Here is a 23,550-nt window from a genome sequence, read left to right as displayed (position 1 = left end):
ATCTGGTGGTAATACATCATGTGAAACAACAGAGCATAGTGTTTCAATTCCAAGCTTCTGAACCCAAATCCCTCCCTTGACACTTACTCACATCATAGCTGGGCATATCACAAGTATCGAAGCTTCAGTAAATACCTCTGTAAAATGAGAATGATAATTACAGAACTCAACTCAGAGTTGCTGTGCAGTAAAGTGATACGTATAAGTACTTAGCCCACTCTCTGACACAATGTTTAAGTACTTGATTTATTATATCTTTCCAATGATATTTCCCAGTGTACCCACTTTACACCTGAATAGAGTAGCCAGCTAAAAGAGCCTGACCTCACATTTCACATTCCTGCCTTTTCTTGGATATTTCCTGTATCAGAAGATTTTTTTTTTTTTTTTTTTTTTTTTTGCTTTTAACTTGATTTTAAAACTTACCAACCTTTAGAGGTTTAATTCAAGGTATGCCTCTTCAGCAAAGACTGTTTTTCTTAGTTGCAATAAATTAAGGTGGTGTTTCCAAATTTTTAAAGTATATCTGTTGCCTACAACTATAATTTGACACTAGTGTTAGGTACTGAAATCTAAGTTCACAGCACAGACTCTGGACCCAGTCTGCATGGGTTTGAATACTGGCTCCTCCACCTGCTAGTTATTTCACCCTGGGCAAGTTATTTAGCCTGTGTGTGACTCGTTTTCTTTAACTATAAAATGGATATACTAGGTGGTTATTCCGTTATGCATATTGTGAGGATTAAATGAAACAGTGGACACAAAGTAAACACTATTTGAGTGTTTGCTATCATTATTAGTTTTCATGGTTATCATACTGTCTATATCTCTAACAAGATTATAAAATGACTTCAAATCATGGATTATATTGGATTTCCTGTATAATGTCCAACAAGTTAGGACACTGGTTGCATATAGTAGGCTTACACTAAGTGTGTGTGTATATGTATATAGATATACACTAAATATATATACATATCTATATATACACTAAACATATACACACTAAATATATAGATATATGTGTGTGTATATATATGTATGTATATGTAGATAGATAGATAGATAGATAGATAGATAGATAGATAGATAGATAGATAGATAGATATGGTCCGGTTAGCCTAGGTTTGGAAAATAGATTTTTTTGTATGTGCTTACCACGTTACAGGTATTGTTCTCAATAAAATGTGTGTATTATCCCATTAAATTCTCATAACTACTCCATAAGACAGGTACTATTATTATCCTCATTTTACCAATGAGGATTCAGAGACATAGAAAAGTTAAGTTACTTGACCAAGATCTACTCAGTATAGGGCAGAGTTAGAAAGTCCTTGTTCAAAACACTGTGATTTCCAAATTTCAGTATGCATTGAATCACCCAAAGAGCATGTTACAACACAGACTGGGCAACCCTCCTTAAGTTCTGATTAAGTGGGTCTGGACAGTGTCCAAATTTTTGCATTTCTAACAGGTTTCCAGGTGATGCTGAAGTTGCTGGTCTGGAGACACAACTCTGATAATCATTGCACTGGGTTATACCCTTTCCTCTATGCTACACAGCTTAAATTGTACTTGGAAACATGTTTCTAAAGGGGAAGTCAACAAATTCTATTCTAAAACATGTGGATACATACCAGGTCTCCCTAAGAAAAAACGGTGTAACATTAGAAACTTATGTGAAAACCAAGCTTTAAAGAAAAGGAAAGAAAAAGGCTTTCTGGCAAAGACAGTAACTCTACTGTGATATACAAGTTAACTGAGTAGCAAATTGCACAGGTGTTTGACTTAGTGTGAAAATGCTGTTATTTTCTTAACCAAAGAAGCATTAACAAATTCAGGAAGTCAATACATACGGAAAGAGAGTGTCTGAGGTTTGCAGTGGCCTCAGACAAGGGAAGGAACAGAGACTACTCCCTAGACTCTCTTATCTTGTTCTACAGTTGGATCAAATCAGATACAGAAAGTTTAAACATAACCAGATCATTGATTCCTCTTTAAGATATATTATATTCCTTCTGAAGTCTTGACTGTGGCCATATATCACAGGGAAACCAAATAAGGGCAAAGAGTCTATTATTTTGCCCTAAAATCAGATGTCACAACAACCCTTTTAAAAATCATTCATTCCTTCTTGTCTACATATTGTTTATAAATGTTGTATTTTCACTACCTGATAAAATTAATATGACTTGCTGACTTGATCTAAACTCTGAGGATCCTGAAATAGATTTTCCACCTGAATTTTAGTAAACATTTGCCTTTCCCTACATTTAGCACATTGCCAACTCACCTTGCAAAATTAGGCTAAATTAGCCCTGTATATTCTTGGCCTGCCCTGCCTTGATGTACCCATACCTGATAAGACACAAGTGCCAACTGTACAATAAATCATGTTTAAACCATTTAACTAATCCTGTTGGAAATTAAACGAGACAACAGTTTAGGCCAGAATCATCACCAGAAACATCACAAAGTGGACATACACAAGTCTTTCAGTATTCTGGGATATAATTCACCTGAGTAAATGTGTAATGATCTGAGGATGTGTGAGACAAATCAATGTAAGGACAAGGAAAAGAACCACTGGGAAGCAAGAGGCAGAAAAATCACAGGAAACCATGTACGGCTGGAATAAGTCTCATCAGAAATAGCTGAAAAAAATACATATAAGAGGCATCAGGGAGAATACTCAGAAAGTCAGCACCGTAGTATTGGGGCTAAATTAGTACTAGTCTAAAGATTTTCTTAAGAACTTAAAAGCAAGCTTTGAAAGTATATCACTAATTCCAAGCAAGTTAGCCACTGCATGTCAGAAACAAAATAGATGCTATTTAAAGGGAAAAAATTAAGAAATCAACAATATAAAATTTTAAATGTCCAGAACACAACCAAAATTGACCAATCATGCAAGCAGCAAGGAAATATGACCAAGAATCAGAAATAAGTCAATGAAAATCAACCTCAAAATAATAGAGATGATGGAACTAGCAGAAAAGAATGTTAAAAGAGCTATTATAAACATTTTCCGGAAGTGGGAGGAGATCCAAAATGACGCAGTAGATAAACGCTGTGCTTGCCTCATCCTGTGAACACATCAATAGTACAACTAACTTATAGAACAATCAATCTGGAGAACCATCTGAAGTTTAGCTGAACAGAAGTTTTATAACTGCTGATATAAAGAAGAGGCACAGCGAGACTGGTAGGAATGGCAGAGATGTGAAATGTGCTAATCCCACCTGTGTGGTGGTTGAAAATCAAGAGAGATATCTTGGCCACCGAGGTTTCCATGAAGGAGTGAGTGACCCCAGCCACTCACACCAGACTCCCGAGCCCAGAGTCCTGGTCCTAGGAAGAGAAGCCCTATAACTTCAGGCTGTGACAGAAAGCTGTGAGAAACCCAGCTATCCTCTTAAAGGGCCCACACCGGCTCTCACCCTGGTCTCCGGTGGAGAAATGGTGACACTGGGAGTCTCGGAGACATATGGGGAGAGACTGAGTTGTGTAACTTCAGGGCAAGTACTGGAGGGACAGTCCCCATTTGCCCTGTGTGGGGCCTTTCTCCCAAGCAGTCAGCAGGTGGGTGCCATCCTTCCTGTGTTGAACCCACCCCCACAGGCCAAATCTGATCCTGATTGGCCTGTGAGCTCCACTGCTCCATCCTGCTTACTCACTGAGACCCTTCCTCATCCAATGTACTTACCGTAGGAGGCTTTATCAGCAGCTGAACCTTACAGGAGCCGGCAGGTAGCAGCAGGCCTCAGAATGTCCTGGATTTTTGTGGAGCTACCCCAGGCCCAGTACTGGTGGCAGCCATCCTAGGTTTGCAGTGTGGCCTCTCCCACACATCTCTAGATGGAGCACAGGCAGCAGCCAACTGTGGATCACTTTGTAGCTACTACCAGGTACTCCCCCTGCCAGTTACAGGCAGTGACTGACCAGGGTGTGCCCTGGAGCCCCTCCCAAGAGGCACCAGAACCAACATACTTGGAGGTTGGCTTCAGACCACAGCAGAGCACCACCCAATTAGCCCCACAGGTGGCACACTCAAAGGGCAGTCTCAACAGGTACCGGAGCCTGCTGAGGTGAATCCCACTATTTGGGGTAAGCCCCAGCACAGCAATTCATAAGCCAAACCCCACAGCCAGTCAACCGGGGGGTCAATACCACCCACTGATATGCCCACAGCAATGAAAGCTCAACTATAACAAGAGGGCACACACAACCCACACAAGGAACACTCCTGGCTCAGGTGACCAGGGAGACTGTGCCACTGGGACCCACAGGACCCCTAGTACTTAAAGCCACCTGGCAAGCCTGGGAGACATAGCAGCCCTATGTAATACAAAGAAACAAACATGGAGAGGAGGCCAAAATGAGGAAACAAAGAAATACATGCCCCCTTCAAGGGGATGTGTACATTCATATGTTCATTGCAGCATTGTTTACAATGGCCAAGAGGTTAAGGCAGCCTGTTGTCTGTCCACAGAAGAATGGATAAAGAAGAGGTGGTACACATATACAGTAGAGTATTGCTCTGCTATGGAAGGGAATGGGGTTCTCGCCATATGCAGTGGCATGGATGGACATGGAGGGCATTGTGTTCAGTGAAGTACCATCAGGCAGTAAAAGACAAATACAATGTGATTTCATTTATATGTGTAATCTAAAGAACAAAATAAACAAACAAAACAGAAACAGACTCATAGATACAGAGACCATTTTGATGGTTGCCAGATGGGAGGGGGGTTGAGGGAGTCAATGAAAGGGGAAAGGGACTAAGAAGTACAAATTGGTTGTTACAAAGTAGTCATGGGAATGTAGGGTATAGCATAAGGATTATAGTCAATCATATTGTAATAACTACGCATGGTATCAGATGGGTACTAGATTTATCAGGTTGATAGATGGGAGGGGCCCAGCAAAAGGTGAAGGGATTAAGAAGTACAAATTGGTAGCTACAAAATAGTCATGGGGATGTAAAGTAAAGCAAAGGGAATATAGTCAATAATATGAAAATAACTATGTATAGTGTCAGATGAGTAACACACTAGTCAGGGAATGGACCACTTCTTGAAATATATAAACATCTAATCAATGTACACCTGAAATTAATATAAAATAATACTGAATGTCAACTGTAACTGAAAAATTAAAAAGGAGGGGAAGGTAAAGGGCAATAAGTGGTCCAAATTTCCAGGTATAAGACAAGTAAGTCACGGGGATGTGATGTACAGCACAGGGAACATTGTCAATAATATTGTGATAGCATGGTATGGTGCCAGATGGTTGCTAGACTTTTATCACGCTTATATAGCTAAAGCTCACTTCTTTAGCTATATAAATCTTGGAACTATAAACTGTTGTGTACATCTGAAACAGTATAATATAGTACACTAACTATATTTTTAATAAAAATCTTAAAAAATAAATTAAATAAGTAAATATTCTCCTATGTTCAAGATGATTCAGGAAAACATGAGCAAGATTAGGAGAGAAATTTCAAATGTTAAAAAGAAATACATAAATGAAACTTCTAGAGATGAAAAACACAATATTTGAAATTTGAACTGAAAAATAGTATAGATGGGATTAATTACAGAGTAGATAAACAGAAAGAATGTATCAGAGAACTTGAAAAGAGCAATAACTACTAAGAGTGAAAACCAAGCAGGAAAAAAGTACATTAAATAAAAGAATAGATAAATAGCGACTTCTGGGATATATCAAGTGGTATAATATTTGTAAATTGGAGTCCTAGTAGGACAAAACATGAAGGAGGCAGGGAAAAAAAACATCTTTGAAATAAAGGCCAAAAAATTTCCAAATTTTATGGAAACAATAAATTGATTAGGTCCAAGAGATTCAATTAATCCTGAGCAGAGTAAATGTGTATAAAACCACACCAAAACACACAGTAATCAAATTGTGGAAAACTGCTGATAAAGAGAAAATCTTAAAAGTATTCAGGAACAGAGAAATTAAGATAAGAATGACAGCAGACTTCAGGTCAAAAACAACAAAAACCATAAAGATGCTGGAGAGAGGAGTCTGACTGCAAAAGCATATGAGGTGATTTTCTGAGATGACAGAAATGTCCAATATCTTATCTGTGATAGATTTTACACATACTCATAAATAAAATTGATGAAGTTTATTATATGTAAATTGTCTCAAGAAAGTTGATTATAAGAAAAAACGCTAGTCAACTTTGGGAAAAGGTGTTAGCATAATATAACTTTCAGTTTAGAAAAAAAGCTTTTTTATAAAAGAAAATTTATTTTAAAATTACAAAACATTTTTCTTCATTTACATCTAGATACTGCAGTATTCCAGTGAGAGACATGAATTCAGATATTTTTATAATACATACTTAACAGATACCAAACTTCTCTTTTAAGAAATTGAAACAAAATCAAATAATAGGCAGAACGGAAATAATTTTAAGTAGCAAGCTATGTGACTTAGATGACTCATACACAGTAATTCCCAACAAATACATTTTCTATAAATACAAAACCCAAGTTAACACCATACTAAAATTGTCACATAATCAATTATATGGATCAGAATTATTATTTCAAATTTGCATTAGTTCATACATATGCAAAAAATTATTTTAGACTGAAGATATTTTAAAACTTTTTTTATAAAACCTTTTTTGTCTTAAGTAATTTTTATATTTTTATTAACTTTTCCCAAGCAATTAGTATACACAGAACAACTGTCATCAAACTATGTTTTCTGCAACTATAATGAAGTATGTACATAGGGTGCAACAATGTTTGTTTACCTCCAGTTTATTTCTTGAAGAAGTGGATTTCCCATGAGAGTCAATTCACACAGAGAATAGCATGCATTAAACCCATTTAAGGCACTTGTAAGATCTACAAAAATAATAAGAATCATTATGAAACGCATCTCAGATAAAGTATTCACAGATTAATGATCATTTTATTTAATTAGCTATTAAAGAAAATAAACAAAATTTTTTTCTATGCAGAAAATTTGCTTTTCTTAAAAATTAAAGTTAATTGGGGTGACAATTGTTAGTAAAGTTACATAGATTTCAGGAGTACAATTCTGTAATACATCATCTATATATCACATTGTGTGTTCACCACCCAGAGTCAGTTCTCTTGCCATCACCATATATTTGATCCTCTTTACCCTCATCTACCACCCCTTTTCCCCCTTACCCTCTGGTAACCACTAATCTATTGTCTGTGTCTATGAGTTTTTGTTTCTTCATTTTTTGTCTTATTCTTTTGTTGTTTTCAGTTTTATATGCCACATATTTTAAAAGGAGACTGTATTAAGACCACAGACTCTGCCGTCAGAATATTTATTTATACTATTTAACAGCTGTGTGAACTTACACAAATCATACAACTGATTTATGATCAGTTTCATAACTATCTCATAGGGTCTGAATTAATGAAATAATGTGTGTAAAGGGCTTGAAAGAGTTCATGGAAGACTGTGAACACAAATCTGAAAAAGTGAAAATCTAAAGTAATAGGATAAGTGGTAAAATTGAGCACATACTTAAATAGAATTACACAGACCTATTAAACTTTCAAATGTAAAAATAGTAGGTTCATCTAGGGTACATTACAGAGAAATTTATGCTGGAATTGCTATCCCACAGAAAACAATCATAAAACTCTGCAATATATACGAAGCACCTGTTTTTAAGCCTGACTGAGAGAATGGAAACATACACGGTGAGCCTACAATCGCAATGGTTTTATTCCTGAAAGCATTTTACCACTTCAGAGCAGGAAAGTGGAGAACAAGCAAAGAGGCTGTTTTGCTGAGAAAGGATGCAAAAATTAGAACTGAACCTGGAACGTATAGTAAAATGTACTGAAAAGTAGCTGTGTGTGTATATGTTGTGGGGGAGAGAGTTGGGGAAATAAGTCTATGTGAAGATTTACCACACGTCCTTGGACAAGGGCTAGTATTACATAGGCAGGGCCAGACTCTGAAAAACCTAGCAGAGATCACCTTCTGTAGGGCTAAGAGCTGAATGATGACATTCAAGGTCATGCAGTAATGAAAGACATTGGAGTATCAGCCCAGCCGGAATGAAACCCAATTGAGTATCTCAGTGATTTAGCTTAAATCCAGAAAGACTATGCATTATGCATTAGGAGTGAAGAAAATGCCTGGGGTAGGGGCATGCATTAAGCGTTGAAAACTAAAATGACTTGTCCTAGGAGAGAATGAAATTAAGGCTGACAGAAACAAAATTACTCATTTATATTTTAACTATCTTTCAGAGAATTATTTTTAACAAACTTTAAAAGGAAGTCAACATCACCCCAATAAATTTTAATTAAAAAAATAAAATAAAAAAGAACAAAAAAAGGAAGACAATAATGTCCAGACTCAGTACACTGTATTATGTACAACATTCAAGATAGATTTAAAAATCACTAGACATATAAAAAAATAGAAAAATATGACTTATCAAGAGAAAACCAGTTAATACAAACACATCCACAGTAGCCAAGTGTAAATCGATTTTTTTGACAAAAACACCAAAGTATTTCAAAGATGAGAAAAGGTTGGTCAACAAATGATGCTGGAACTAGATAACCATGTTAAAACCTGAACTCATCCCTTATTTCATACAATTCATAAAAGTTAATCTGAGATGGAACATAGACCCAATGGTAAAACTAAAAGTACAAAACTTCTATAAAAAAGCATAGAAAATCACCTTTACAGTCTGGAGGTGGGAAAATACTACAAAGGGCAATAATTATTAAAAATGATAAATTTCATCAAAAGAGGGCTGGGAGAAAATATTTCAAAACATGTATCTGACAAAGTATTTTATCTAGAATATATAAAGAATTTATTCAAATCATAAGGAAAAAAACAAATTAAAAGAACGGTAAGACACTTGAATAGACACAAAATAATACACAGATATCATCAATAAATGCATGCAAAGAGGCACATTATCATTACTCATCAGGAAATTGCAAACTAAAACCAGAATGTGATAATACGATGAAATACGAAACACCCTCTAGAATGGAGCTATTGGAACTCTCATACATACCTGGTGGAGGTTTAAAATGTTACAATTACTTTGGAAAATAGTTTTTTCAGTTTCTCAAAAAGTTAAATATACGTCTACTGTATTACCCAGCAATTACACTCTTACATATTTACCCAAGACATCTGAAAACATATGTCCACAAAAATATTTGTACAAGAATTTCCATAGGAACTTTATAATCATATTAGCCCCAAACTCCAAACAATCAAAATATCAATCAACAGGAAACTGGACAAATTGTGATATATTATATATTAATATAATGGTCTACATTCAGCAAACAAACAAACAAACAAACAAAAACAAACTACTGATATATAAACAACAATATCATATGAATGCTCAGCAAAGAAAACTGGAGGCAAAAGAGAATGTAATATTTGATCCCATTAATAAAAAGATGTAGAACAACCAAAATTAACCAGTGGTGACAAATTAAAACCAGAGTTATCTCAATGAGAGGGTTGACTGGGAATGGGGATGGGGAAATTTGGGGGGAATTAGTTAAACAATCAACAGTCTTTAATTTAGTACATTTTTTTTTATTATATGTATTAAGGTAACATTGGTTAATAAAATTATATGGGTTTCAAGTATACAATTCTATAATACATCATTTGTAGATCGCATTATGTGTTCACCATTCAAAGTGAAATCTTCTCTCACCATATATTGACCCACTTTACCCTTTTCTACTTTCCTCCTCCCGCCCTTTTCCCTCTGGTAACCACTACATTGTTGTTTGTGTCTACGAGTTTTTGCTTCTCTTATTTGTTTGTTTCTTTCAGTTTTATGAGTGAAATCATATGGTTCTCAACTTTTTCTCTCTGACTTATTTTGCTTTGCACGATACTCTCAAGATTCATCCATTTTGTCTCAAATGTCAGTAATTAATTTAATACATTTTTAATGGGTGTCTCCTCTATACCTATTAGGAGTCAACAGGTTAAACAAGTTTGTTTAGTCATCTATACTAAGATACTTAATTTACAGGTAAAAGATGCATAAATTTAAAATTAAAATATCATTGTGACATTTGCTCAGGCCTACCAGAAAGATGTGGAAGTAAAATGATTTTAAAAGTGGAAAAAAGATTTAATTAAATTATTTCATGATGACTTTGAAGGAGTTAAGGCCATGCAGCCTCAATATGCCAGAATAGAAACTTAAAAACAGCAGATGCAGGGATACTCTGACCTTCCTTCTTTTTCTTTAAGTAGGAGATGAAATTCCTATGTAAAAGATGCCCTCCCTAAACCATGAGCAAAGAGACATTCTTATCACAAGGATGGGAAGTAGAGGCTAAGAGAGATGTGTACACACCTGTTAAACTAGCCCTTATTTCCTAGTCACTTTTCCAGCCAATTATCTACGTTAGCCCAAGCACCTTTGCCTTGTCATATGTTCACTGCTTTTGTCCAACTCACTATTTAAGTGGTTAATTCTAATTGCTTTTTAGGGTCTTTATTTTTCTTGTGAGAACTCCCATGTACATGTAAAAAAAAATTAAAACTTGTATTCTTTTTTCCTGTCTTGTGTCAGTTTAATTCTTAGATCCAGCCTAAGACCTTAAAAAGAAAATTTTCTTTCTCTATACCTTACCGTGTGTGTGTGCGTATATATACTGTTAATGCCATTAACACATACACATGTATCAAAACAACCCCTCACTATATATGAAACAGAAACTCAAAAGCCTATTTTTTAAAAATTATATATTATTCTAAACTTACCAGAAAGACAATTGTTGCTGACATCTAGCTTTTCCAGAGAAACAAAATGAAAAAGTGGTATGATTTTTGTCAAGCTGAAAAAAAAAAATCATAAAAATTTTAAATTAGAATGTCCTTAATATTACGGAACTAACTATAAAATCATACACTTACATAACATAATTATACCAGGGTCTGACAATTAAGTTCACAAACTTATCCTAGAAAAAAGTGCTACACACCTCATTGCTGAATATCACTATGGTAACCTTCGAAGTATTCCCTCTGGGAAGCTATGCACTGATACCAGCACCTAGTTCACCCTTCAAAGCAATTTTGGAACTCTTTTTCTGGAATGGTCATCAGAGCTGTCGTTGTATTACCCTTGATGTCCTGAATGGCATCCAAATGTCTTCCTTTGAATATTTCCTTTATCTCCCAGTAAAGAAAGAAGTCATTGGGGGCCAGATCAGGTGAGTAGGGAGGGTGTTCCAATACATTGATTTGTTTACTGGCTAAAAACTCCCTCACAGACAGTGCTGTGTGAGCTGGTACATTGTCGTGATGCAAGAGCCATGAATTGTTGGCAAAAAGTTCAGGTCGTTTTCATCTAACTTTTTCATGCAGCCTTCTCATCACTCCCATATAGTAAACTTGGTTAGCAGTTTTTCCAGTTGGTACAAATCCATAATGAATAATCCCTCTGATATCAGAAAGGTTAGCAACTTCATTGCAAAAAGTTCACGAACTTAATTGCCATACCTTATGATGATATGCAATTATACGTACTATATATGTAATTGTATTTATAAAATAAGGTACAATCATAATAACATTTATTAACAGTACTTATTAAAATATAATAATTATAGAATTTTAAGTATTCTATAATGGAAAATTTATATTCATTTCTAAATTACCAGGCAATTACCAATTGCAATGACAAGTATCATGGATTTTAATGTGTACTTGGGATTTAAATAAGTGGGTATTTTGTTATTATTGTTTTGTTTTGTCTTTGTGTAAAGCCAAATATACAGAGGTTTTATATTATTTACTCATTTTTCCTGGATCAAACATATAATTTAAACCATTAAGAGGTGAATTCATAGAAATATTTATTTTCACTTTTTGACCAGATGGGTTATTTTTAAATTGGAAATATTCATCCAAGGAGCACAATAATAGAAAATGTTTTATATCAATATAATAGATTTAAATCTGATAGAAATATATAAATATTTAAAATCAATACTCATTAACTCATCCATATTCAAATTCTAATAATAATAAACTCCCCTCCTATTTTTACACGTTTCTATCATTTTCTAAGATAAACTTATCATTAAGAACCTATATTCAAGCAAGAAACATAAGAGATACTGAAAATATTCACATTTTGGAAACAAAAACTATGAAAGGAAATTTAACTTTAGTTGATTTACATTTCTAACTAAGACAAGTCTATACTTACTCTAAACATAAAATCACATTACCCTAGCTATTTGTAAATAAAAATTTAGCCAGCTCTTCTAAATCTTTATATAAGACAAAAATTCCTTCATATAAAATATATTCACATCACAAAAAATCTTACTCCGGGTAATATCTGTGAAGTTTCTTCCTATATTTTCTTCTAGGAATTTTATAGTTTCAGATCTTACATTTAAGTCTTTAAGTCATTTTGAATTTATTTTTGTATATGGTGTAAGGAGGTGGTCCAGCTTCATTTTTTTGCATGCGTCTGTCCAGGTTTCCCAGCACCATTTATTGAGCAGACTGTCTTTACCCCACCGTACATTCTTGCTTCCATTGTCGTAGATTAAGTGGCCATATAGGCATGGATTTATTTCTGGACTCTTTATTCTATTCCATTGATCTATGGATCTGTTTTTATGCCAGTACCATGCTGTTTTGATAACTGTAGCCTTGTAGTATAATTTGATGTCAGGTATTGTTATACTTCCCACTTTGTTCTTATTTCTCAAGATTGCTGAGGCTATCTGGGGTCTTTTATGGTCCCATATAAATTTTAGGATTATATGTTCTATTTCTGTGAAAAACGTCATTGGTAGTTTGATAGGAATTGCGTTGAATATGTATACTGCCTTAGGCAATATATCCCCTTGCACGAGGGAAGTAAGATAAAAAATAAACATGTGCCATTACATCAAATTAAAAAGTTTTTTAACAGCAAAGGCAACCATCAATAAAACAAAAAGGGATCCTACTGAATGGGAAAAGATATTTGCCAATGATATATCTGATAAAGGGTTAATATCACAAATTTATAAAAAACTCACTCAACTCAACTCCAAAAAAACAAACAACCCAATTAAAAAATGGGCAGAGGACATGAAGAGACACTTTTCTAAAAAGGACATACAGATGGCAAACAGACATATGAAGAAATGCTCAACCTCACTAACCATCAGATAAATGCAAATAAAAACCCCAATGAGATACCACCTCGCCCCATTCAAAATGGCTATCATCAATAAATCAACAAACAAGTGCTGGCACAGATGTGGAGAAAAGGGAACGCTTGTGCACTGTTGGTGGGATTGCAGATTGGTGCAGCCACTATGGAAAACAGTATGGAGGTATCTCAAATATCTGAAAATGGAACTACCTTATGATTCAGCAATTCCACTCCTAGGTATCTACCTGGAGAAATCCAAACCTTTAATTCAAAAAACTTTATGCACTCTTATGTTTATTGCAGCACTATACACAATAGCCAAGACATGGAAACAACCGAAGTGCTCATCAGTAGATAACTGGATTAAGAAACTGTGGTACATTTATACAATGAAGTATTACGCAGCCATAAAGAAGAAAGAAATCTTACCATTTGCAACAACATGGATGGACCTAAAGAACATTATGTTAAGTGAAATAAGTCAGACAGAGAAAGACAAATACCACATGATCTCACTTATATGTGGAATCTAAAGAAAACAATAAGTGAATGAACTAATAAGAAACAGTTTTGGAGACATAGAGGAAAAACTGAGGCCTGCTAGATGGGCGCTGGGATGGGGATAAGGGGGAAGGTGAGGGGATTAGAAAACAGTCAGTAACCACAAGATGGCCACGGGGTTTTGAAAATTAATTTGGGGAATGTAATCAATAATGTTGTAAAGATTTAGTAGGGTATCTGATGGACACTTGTCCCATTTGGGAGACCACCTCAGGGATGATGTAGATGCCTGATCACTGCACTGTACACCTGAAGCTGAAGCTGAACAATAATGAATGCCAACTAGAATTATATATATGTGTGTGTGTGTATACTTACAAGAAGCAGAGTACAGCATTAGGAACAGAGACAGTGGAAATGTAATGGCTCTGTGCGATGTCAGAGGGATAATGGATGGGGGAGGGGAGTTCACACAGTGTGAGAGATATAAATGATAAACATCTAGTATTACTTTGTCTTGTGCACCTGAAACTAATAAAAAATAAAAATAAGTAAATAAAAGACACATTACATATATATATATATATATATATATATATATATATATATATATATATTCACATCACAAATACAAAAGTATTCTGAACTAATCCCCCATATAAATGTTGGAACTCCATAACTATTCAAAATATGCTTCAACTAAAGGAGTATTTTGGGTACAAAAAATGTGTGTGTATATATATATATATACACACATATATATATATACACACACACACACACACACACACATATATATTATATATATGCATTAATTTCCAGTTCTTTTACTTTCTTTCCTTTCCTTCCTCTTTTCTTCTTCCTTCCTTCCTTCCTTTCCCTCCGTCCCTCCCTCCCTCCCTCCCTTCACTTCCTCCCTCCCTTCCTCCCTCCCTCCCTCCTTCCTTCCTTCTTTCTTTCAATACTGTCCCTCCAGTTATCCTGGTGGAGATTTTTACATCTTTGTTTCTAACAGCTCTCTGCCATGACGTGGGTGGGGTGGTGGAAATACTATTATTGTAAGGTCAGAAGCTTACAGAGTAATGCTGTGAATCAAGGCCTCATGGGTCTGGCATAGAACTAACCCTTCTATTTCCCTTGACTCCTCTCTTGTACTATCCTGTTCTATATTAGCAAAGAGATATAAGATACTACTGATGAAAAAATAGACCAAATAATAGGATGGAAGAAGGTCTTTCTGAATGTAGCCAATCCTATATATAATATTACTATTTATATTGAACCTATACACACTACTTCTTAAAAACAATTTCCAGTGAGAAAAAACCCCAAGGTAATGAAAGAAAAAGTGAATAAATATTGGCTATTATATTTACACATACACTTCATTATTTGTACACACACTCTTTAATAGCAAAATTTACTGAAACGTCACATGTATACAGAAAAGAAAGGAAGGAAGGAAGGAAGGAAGGAAGGAAGGAAGGAAGGAAGGAAGGAAGGAAGGAAGGAAGACAAACTTAAAACTTTGACAATATATAATTAGTGGATTTAAGCCCTAATATTATGACATATCCTATCAGGCATGTTTTAGATCATTATTATAAGTGACAAATTGAAGTTCTTCAAGTGAAAATATAATTATAACACGTGTATTTATTAACAAGAAAATTATTATTTGTTTTCTACCTTTAATATATTTATAATACTAAGTCTTTGCCCTTGAAAGGATTTGGAAAGATTAATCGATAAAAGATTAAGCGTTTTTCTCTTTTTTCAGAATATCTCTGTTTTCAACCAGTAAGTTATATGGTAATATATAGGTAACATATATAACAGGTTATATGAAGACATCAAATAAAAATAGCCAATAAAGTTTTAGAGTTAAAAACAAAAATCCCCTTTGCAGATACCAAATAAAGAAATATTTGTTTTCACCAAATATTTTTATAATATTGAATTTTATCTTTTCAGATAGCCATGCTTTTAGAATCATGCTCTTTTTGTGGAAATGTCATCAAGAAACTGGCTATTCATTCACCTTTATGACTATTCATTAGGATGGTAGAAACCTAATAGTAGTATCCTGTTTAAAAAAAAAAAAAAAACAACAAAAACAAAAGAAAAACCTCTAGAACTTTTCCTTTTTACTGACATTCTGTGTATTTTTTTCTAAGAAAATTCAAACCAGAAAGACAAAGGACATTAGTGAAAACCTAATACCATTTGACCTTGTCACATTAGCCTTGGGCATAAAAAAGATATAAATTTCAAAGTCGACAAAAAGCAAAAGATTTGTACAATGAGCAGCCAATGGGTAATAGTTTCCCCTTTCTGCTCCTACTTAGAATTTCACTGGAAGTAGAAAGGCTTATGAAGCCTGAGAGTCTTCAAGTTAGAACTCCGCTGAGTCAAACTTAAACAGTCACATGTCCTAACCAAAATTTAAAACAGAAGTCAGGATGAAACAAGTATTTCAAACAATATGTACTAAGTATCATTCTTTATATGTATTTCATTTGTTGGGGAAAAAAAGCATATGGACACATAATTTCTTCCTTGTGATGAAAATATTTATCAAAAATTAAAAGAAAAATATACACAATTTAAAAGACATACCAGCCACAAATCCAAATATCACACTTACAAAATTCTTCTCAGGTTTCCAAAATGTATTCACATACATTTTCCTTTTGGCTCATCATTAAAACCTCATAAAATAGGTAAGATAGGGATTGCTACCTTTTTTCACACATTAAAAAAAAGTGAAGTTCAGGTAGTAAAAACAGAGTTGTTCAATGTCAACTGACAGATAAATTGTAGATAAAGAATTCAAACTTAGATCTGCTGACCTTCACTTTTACCAAACCTGCTATGGTTCTGAAAAATTCAATGCACGTGTAAAAGATTAATGTAAGATGTGTACTTTTTACAGTTAATATTTTTCACTATGATTGTAGAAAATAATTTCACACTATATATGTCCATTCATATCAATCACATTTTCCTGGTTCCCTAAGACCTTCTTGCTTCATCCTCTCAGAAATGGTAGGCTACATGTGCAAAAAGTTTTGAGATCCACAGAAACTATATTCAAATAAAGGTAGCAGTACTATTAAAAAAATTCAAAACAGCATATATTATATAATAATTTTACCTTTTTTAATATAGTTGAGTTCAAAAAAATTTTTATTTCCAAGAGTTTCTTGAGGGTAAGGATACATATTACTATGTTTTGTAGCCCCCAAAATAGCAAATACCACCTCAATATCCAAATTTTATAAAGCTAAACAAACAAAATTCTAAATAAGTATTGTTTGGTTTAAGTATACCACTTATTGTTATCAATTCTGAAAGAGAATTTAATAGTGTAGTTTATATAATTCCTAGCCATACTGGATTCATAGGGGAAAAGTTTCAACTAGTATTAATTTTAACTTTTAAAAGTAGAATATTTCTTTGATGATTTAAATTATCCAAAGAAATTAAAGGCAAAAAAGAATTAGGAAATAACAATAAGAAAGAACCCCCCCTCAATTAAATTAAAAACATTATTTCTCAAAAAACAAATCACGATTTAAATATTTCTAATCTTTTAAAATCTTATGCTCATCAGTGTGGCTTGAGATCAATTTCTATGGTATAAGTTAGCTATGTCAATTACTGAGTGATTTAATGCATATATCTAAAGATAGCTATTTCTATTAAAATGTTATTTCTTACCCAGAAATATTGAGAAACCATCCAATGGGTTTGTGGATGGCCCAAATTAGTTAAACAGTGTAATTAATCTGATAGAGCTGGCTTTGGAATCAATGTCTTTTGAAAGCAAAATCATCTTTTATATTTTAGATCTGATTAAAACAACTTGCAGGGATTTTTGAATAAAATTCAATTTTTTGATTTGTTGTTAAATAGTGGAATAGTTTACTAAGTGCAAATTAAATAATTTGGGACATACATGCTTAAAGGACAAGCACTATTATGGCAGAGATTGAGAGAAAACTTTATTTTTTTAAAGGAAAAATAGATATGCATATTAACATTGGGTTTTCCTTGTTCACTTGTTTCGCAAGAATTGTATAACTCAAAGAAGAAATTTCTGGTTAAAGGTGGTTTCTTTCTCCTATTTCATGTGCCTTTCATGAACAAATTAATCATATTAGCAAATATGTCTCAATGAAATATTAAGCAGAAGAAGACATACACATATTGTGCTCCTGGTTTCAGACAGTTATTCTCTGCAAAGATCCAGATGTTTGCTGGTTTCAAATGGATCTTCTGTGGCAGGTACCCATCTCAAATTAATGTTAAGGTATTTTTTTAAGTGTTACTTTATATCCTTAGGGAAATCAAATTTACATCAATCTTAACAGTTACAAAACGACATGCAAGTAGAGCAGAGTAAAAATCGTTCTTCCCTGACTTAATAAGTACCATTTGAGAGAATGAGACATCCTTCTGAATTAAATTAACTACCTCTTGTATTTTCCAAGGACCGTATTCTTTACAAACATAAACAAACCTCCCCTGAGAGATTTCTACAAGTATGTCTTTAAGAAGAAACAAAGAGTCGGATAAGTGAAAATTAAAAGTCTACTAAAATTCAAGAGTATGTCAACACACTAATTTTTTAAAATCTATGAAGTTATATTTATAAGTTATGTATGTGTTTATTATTATGCTCTTTCACTGAATTGCTAGAAAAAACTAACAGCGTTTCTACTTTTTATGAAGATCACACATTTAGTTTATCATTCATTGCGCTTATTGTTCAAGCAAAGCTTGTTTTTACCTGTTCTGAGAAAGAGTCAAGTTCTGTAGTAAAGGCAGCCAAAATGAAGAAAGTTCTTCTACAGTTGAAATGCTGTTATCATCCAAGTACAATTCTCTTAGTAGAACATGATTCGCTAAGGATGGAAGCTGCATTTAAATTTAGGTCATTAGCTTATAGCAAAGAAAATATGTTTGCCATTTAACCAAATTTAAAAGTAACAACTTCAACATATATATATATATATATATATATATATATATATATATATATATATATTATAATATATATTATAATATATATATTATATATAACACACATATATAATATATATATATAACAACATATATATATACACATATATATAGATTCTGGTAAACTGTATATAATAAATTAAAGATAATGTTACGAGAATTTTAGTATAAATAAAATTTCTTAAGAATTAACCTCATAATTAGAATTTATTTTTTATAAAATATGAAGAATAATATTAATTAAAATTTCATGAAGAGAATTTGGTCCCACAACATACTGAAATATAACTAAAAGTTATGATTTATTATATTTTGGTATTACGAAAAACTAATGTTAAACTATATTTCTTTGGAAAATATTCTAATTATGATAAATACTTTTTTTAAATAGAGAAAAGTATGTAATAGTTCAAAGTAAACTGAAAATCAGATATAGCTGACAATCAAAAAAGAACAAGGGAAAATTAATCAAAATTGCTTTTAAAATGGGTGGTTGATATTTCCATCAAAAGAAAAAAAACGTTGCATTAATCATATAAATTAATTCAAAGCAATTACCTCACTTATATAATTTCCCTGTAACTTTAGTATTTGGAGCAATCCACAGTTTTCAATCCCCTCAGCTTCAGTAAGATGATTATGTGAGCAATCCAGGTATATAATGGTAGGAGTATGGCAAAGACCTTTCGTACTGATTAACTGATTGTGGTCCACAACTAGTTTCTGAAGATTTTTCAAAGATTCTAAACCACCTGGAAGAAAAATTTCCAAGGTCACTTGTATCATCATTCTTCTAGAGTCTAAAGGAGAATTTGTTTTGTTTTGTTTTGCTTTCCTAAATAATTGTATATTTGTGTTTCCCAGTATTTCTACTTACAAGTGAAGACTTAGATAGAATTCCTGGTGAAAAATGTGTCAGTGTAAGAGGTATTATTATTTAAACTAGCACCTGGGAGGTATATTTTTGACTGATAAAATTATATATCAATTGAAAATTGAACAAAATGCTAAAAGGCATACATTGGGCACTCAATGTTTTGTTTTCAAATTTCAGCGGAATAAAGGATAGATGGAAGTAGTCTTTCTTTAAAAAAAAAAAAAAGAAAGTTTTTAACTCAGTTTCAGAGGTTTGAATTTTGAATCCTTACCTAAGTTTGAATATATAACACTAGAATGCCATTTTCCTACCATTGAGATATCTACTTTAGATTCTCAAATGAAGTAGTTGCAACCATATTAAAACCAACGAAGAAATAACACAACCTAAGTGTTCATTAATAGAGAAAGGGATAAAGAAGACGTCATACATACACATGGAATATTACTCTGTCATAAAAAAGAATGAAATGTTGCCATTTGTAACAACATGGATGGACCTGGAGGGTGGAATGCTAAGTGAAATAAGTCAGACAAAGAAAGACAAATACCATATGATTTCACTTACGTGTGGAATCTGAAAAAACAAAATAAACAGACAAACAAAACAGGAACGAAGTCATAGTTACAGAGAACTAATAGATAGTTGTCCGATTGCAGGGGAGTGAAACAGATGGGTGAAAAAAGGTGAAATGGATTAAGTACAAATTGCTAGTTATAAAAAATGGTGATGAGGTTGTAAGTTATAACATAAGGAACATATTTAATAATTTTTAAGAACTATGTATGATGTCAGATCGGTACTAGACTTAATGGGGGTGATCACTTCATAGGTATATAAATATCTAATCACTATGTTGTACACCTGAAATTAATATAATATTGTATGTCAACTGGAATTGAAAATAAATTTAAAAAATAAAAATAAATTAGAAAGAATGAGACATCCTTCTGAATTAAATTAACTATCTCTTGTATTTTCCAAGGACTATATTTTTTACAAATATAAACAAACCTCCCCTGAGTGATTTCTACAAATATTTCAAGTATTTCAAGTATTACTCAGGTATTTCAAGATTGTCACAAGTGGACTCCTTTATGCTCAGATAAAATCAATATGATAGTATCTAAAAACTATCAGAGGAGGCTTAGACTATAACTCAGTGGTCATAAGGAAAAAACTGAGGATGTTGTTTAAAGAAGCTATCAGGAGTTAGCATTGGAAAGAGATGCTGAGGAAGTCCGTAAAAGTTTCTTGGAAGAATTATTCACACATAAAAAAATGAGGAAATCCTACCATTTGTGACAACATGGATGGAGCTTTATGGCATTGTGCTAAATGAAATAAGCCAGGCAGAGAAAGACAAATACTGTATAATCTCACGTATATGTGCAATCTAAAAAAAAAAAAAAATAAAAAATCCCCAAATTCATAGAAAAAGAGACCAGAGTTGTGGTTACCAGAAGCAGAGAGTGGCGTGCAGTTAAGTGGAGGAAGGCGATCAAAAGGTACAAACTACCAGTTATAAGATAAGTAAATACTAGGGATATAATGTACAACTCGATGACGATGGCTAACACCGCTGTATAATATATAAGAAAGTTGTTAAGAGAGTAAATCCTATCAGTTGTCATCACGAGGATAATTATTTTCATTTTTTTCTTTTCTTTTTATTGTGTCTATATAAGAAGATGGATATTAACTGATCCTAATGTAATAATCATTTCACAATATATATAAATCAAACTATCATGCTGTATACCTTAAACTTATTCAGTGATGTATGTTAATTATTTCTCAATAAAACTGAAAAAAAGGTTTTATGGGAAATATTAAAAACTAGAAAATGTTTAGATTGAATAATGGACTATATATGTTCTTTACAGGTAGAACCCTGTTATATGACATAAACAATTGTAAAAACGGAACTATCATTTAAAGTGTAGAGTAAGTACTGATAAGCAGAATGTCTTCAGTGAATATTTCACGTGTGAGAGCCAGTGAGGCTGAACCTTGCAGAATTAAGCTTCATTTTGATTTTCTTGTCAAAACCCCACAAAATATTTTCTTCAATTAAATGTTGGAATAGACATGAGTTTTTCCACTAAAAAAGTCATTTGATAATAAATTTAAAGATAATCTTGAAAGAAGCATAATTATGTATAAAAACTCATACCTGAAATGTACGTAATAAATTCATCCTGGAAGAATTTAAAGTATTTAATTAAGATTTGCTCTTTAGATTATATACTGTCATTTACAGAAAAGCATACACCCTGTTTACATAAAAAAATGGAGATATAAAACAATCAGGTAGCATTATCAAAATATCACAAGAAAGCATAATTCCACATGATGTTTTTAAAATTCAGATAATAGTTAAGATTATAAGTGTATTGCAAAAACACTGCATAGAGATACATGTCAAGAAAAATTATATTTCAAAATGGCAATATCTCTCATAGTTTGAGTGAAATCACCTTAGTATTAAGTGATTATTTCTTATAAAAATAAAATGTTATGCTAAAAAGTAAATTTTCTTATAATAAAAAGTAAATATGAACTATCTATGAGAAGGAAGAAAATGTATAGAAGACCCATAGACGAAAAGAGAGACTGAAATTTAAATTCAGACAGTAATCATACATTTTTAAGTTCTTATCTAGGATCAGTGTACTGGTATTTTCCTGTAATGTAAAACAGCAACTATGACTTAGAGAAAATCGTTATCTCATGCTATTCAGGGAGTGAACTTACTGCCCTATAAAATATTTGACTAAGTTAAAATAACAGACCAATGATATATTACCAATTCAAAGGGATTATAAATAGTATATTACATATAATAGTAAATATATATTAACCACAATGTAATTTAAACTGCTAAAATAGAAAACACTTTGGAGTTTAGTATGCCTTGTGATTCCAGGCAGAAGGAAATATTAATTAATATTAATTTGTAGCTGTGTAACCTAAAATGTCTTTTATCACATATTTAAATGTCTTACACAATCTACTTTAGAAACTCAATATTTTTAAAAGCCCAGCACATTGCTCTTAAGTTTTTCAGAGCTAATCAGAAATAGAATTTTCTATTAACTCATTTAGAGTGGGGAACACATTTGTGAAACTTTTCAAAGGTCACCCCAAAACAGAACCAAGAATGAAACATTAGGTTACATACTGAGGAAAGGTGAAAGACTTGACATAAGAAGCTGAAAGGAAATAGCAGAAATAGTAGGAGAACAATCGGGAAAGGAAGAAAAGGCAAACAGAATTCTGTGATGATGATAGCGGTCAGTAAAAATTAGAATAAAATAATATATAATTTACAATTATCAAACGCATTTTTATTTACTTTATATTATATAAGGTCAACAGTGCGAGCCAGAGTGGGCAAAGGAGTATGAAGAGGCCACAGCTTTGAAGCAGCTTTCACGAGAGGCACCAATGGAGTAATCAGTTTAGAAGCCACAGTGCAGTGTGAGTGAGACAATGAGTATAGACAACTTTTTAGATATTTGATAATGCAATCCTTAAAATGGCCCACAAAACTGTATCTCTGAACTCATCCTCTACTTCTCACTCCCCTTATCTTGGTTTAATCTAACGTGCTAACTTCCTAGCTACTCTTCAAATATGCCATAGACGCTTCCATTTTAGGGCTCTCTGAATATGTAAGAAACAACTATCAGTCTGTGACATGTTAAACTAGGAAGAATAAAATAAAACTTATCTGCTAATTTCAAATATTAAGACAACATGATTTTTAATCAATAAAAGCGAAAGTATGATTAGTCTATTCTACAATCTGTGAGAGATTCCAATATGGTTAAATTACCATGATTTCAAGCTCCAGATACAGAGGCATATTTGACTGAGCATTTCTCCTTCTAGAAACCCATTATACAGAAATAAACACAAAACTATA

At 32.9% G+C, this 23,550-nt stretch overlaps 1 protein-coding gene across 2 annotated transcripts in view; it reads right to left on the bottom strand.

The window, feature by feature from the left end:
• Positions 1-23,550, bottom strand: part of LRRIQ1 (leucine rich repeats and IQ motif containing 1) — a 184,334-nt gene that overhangs the window by 123,722 nt on the left and 37,062 nt on the right. For both annotated transcript variants that reach the window (XM_074325334.2, XM_019754918.3), the window contains 4 exons: positions 19,301-19,494; positions 18,510-18,637; positions 10,813-10,886; positions 6,797-6,890 (listed from right to left, as the gene is read on the bottom strand). In XM_074325334.2, the coding sequence (XP_074181435.2) occupies positions 6,797-6,890; positions 10,813-10,886; positions 18,510-18,637; positions 19,301-19,494 (490 nt within the window). The remainder of the gene's footprint in view (positions 1-6,796; positions 6,891-10,812; positions 10,887-18,509; positions 18,638-19,300; positions 19,495-23,550) is intronic.

This window comes from Rhinolophus sinicus, chromosome 1, assembly GCF_057876585.1.
Source record: "Rhinolophus sinicus isolate RSI-liver-muscle chromosome 1, RSI-T2T, whole genome shotgun sequence".
NCBI lineage: Eukaryota > Metazoa > Chordata > Mammalia > Chiroptera > Rhinolophidae > Rhinolophus > Rhinolophus sinicus.
This window is presented reverse-complemented; position numbering and strand designations above follow the sequence as displayed.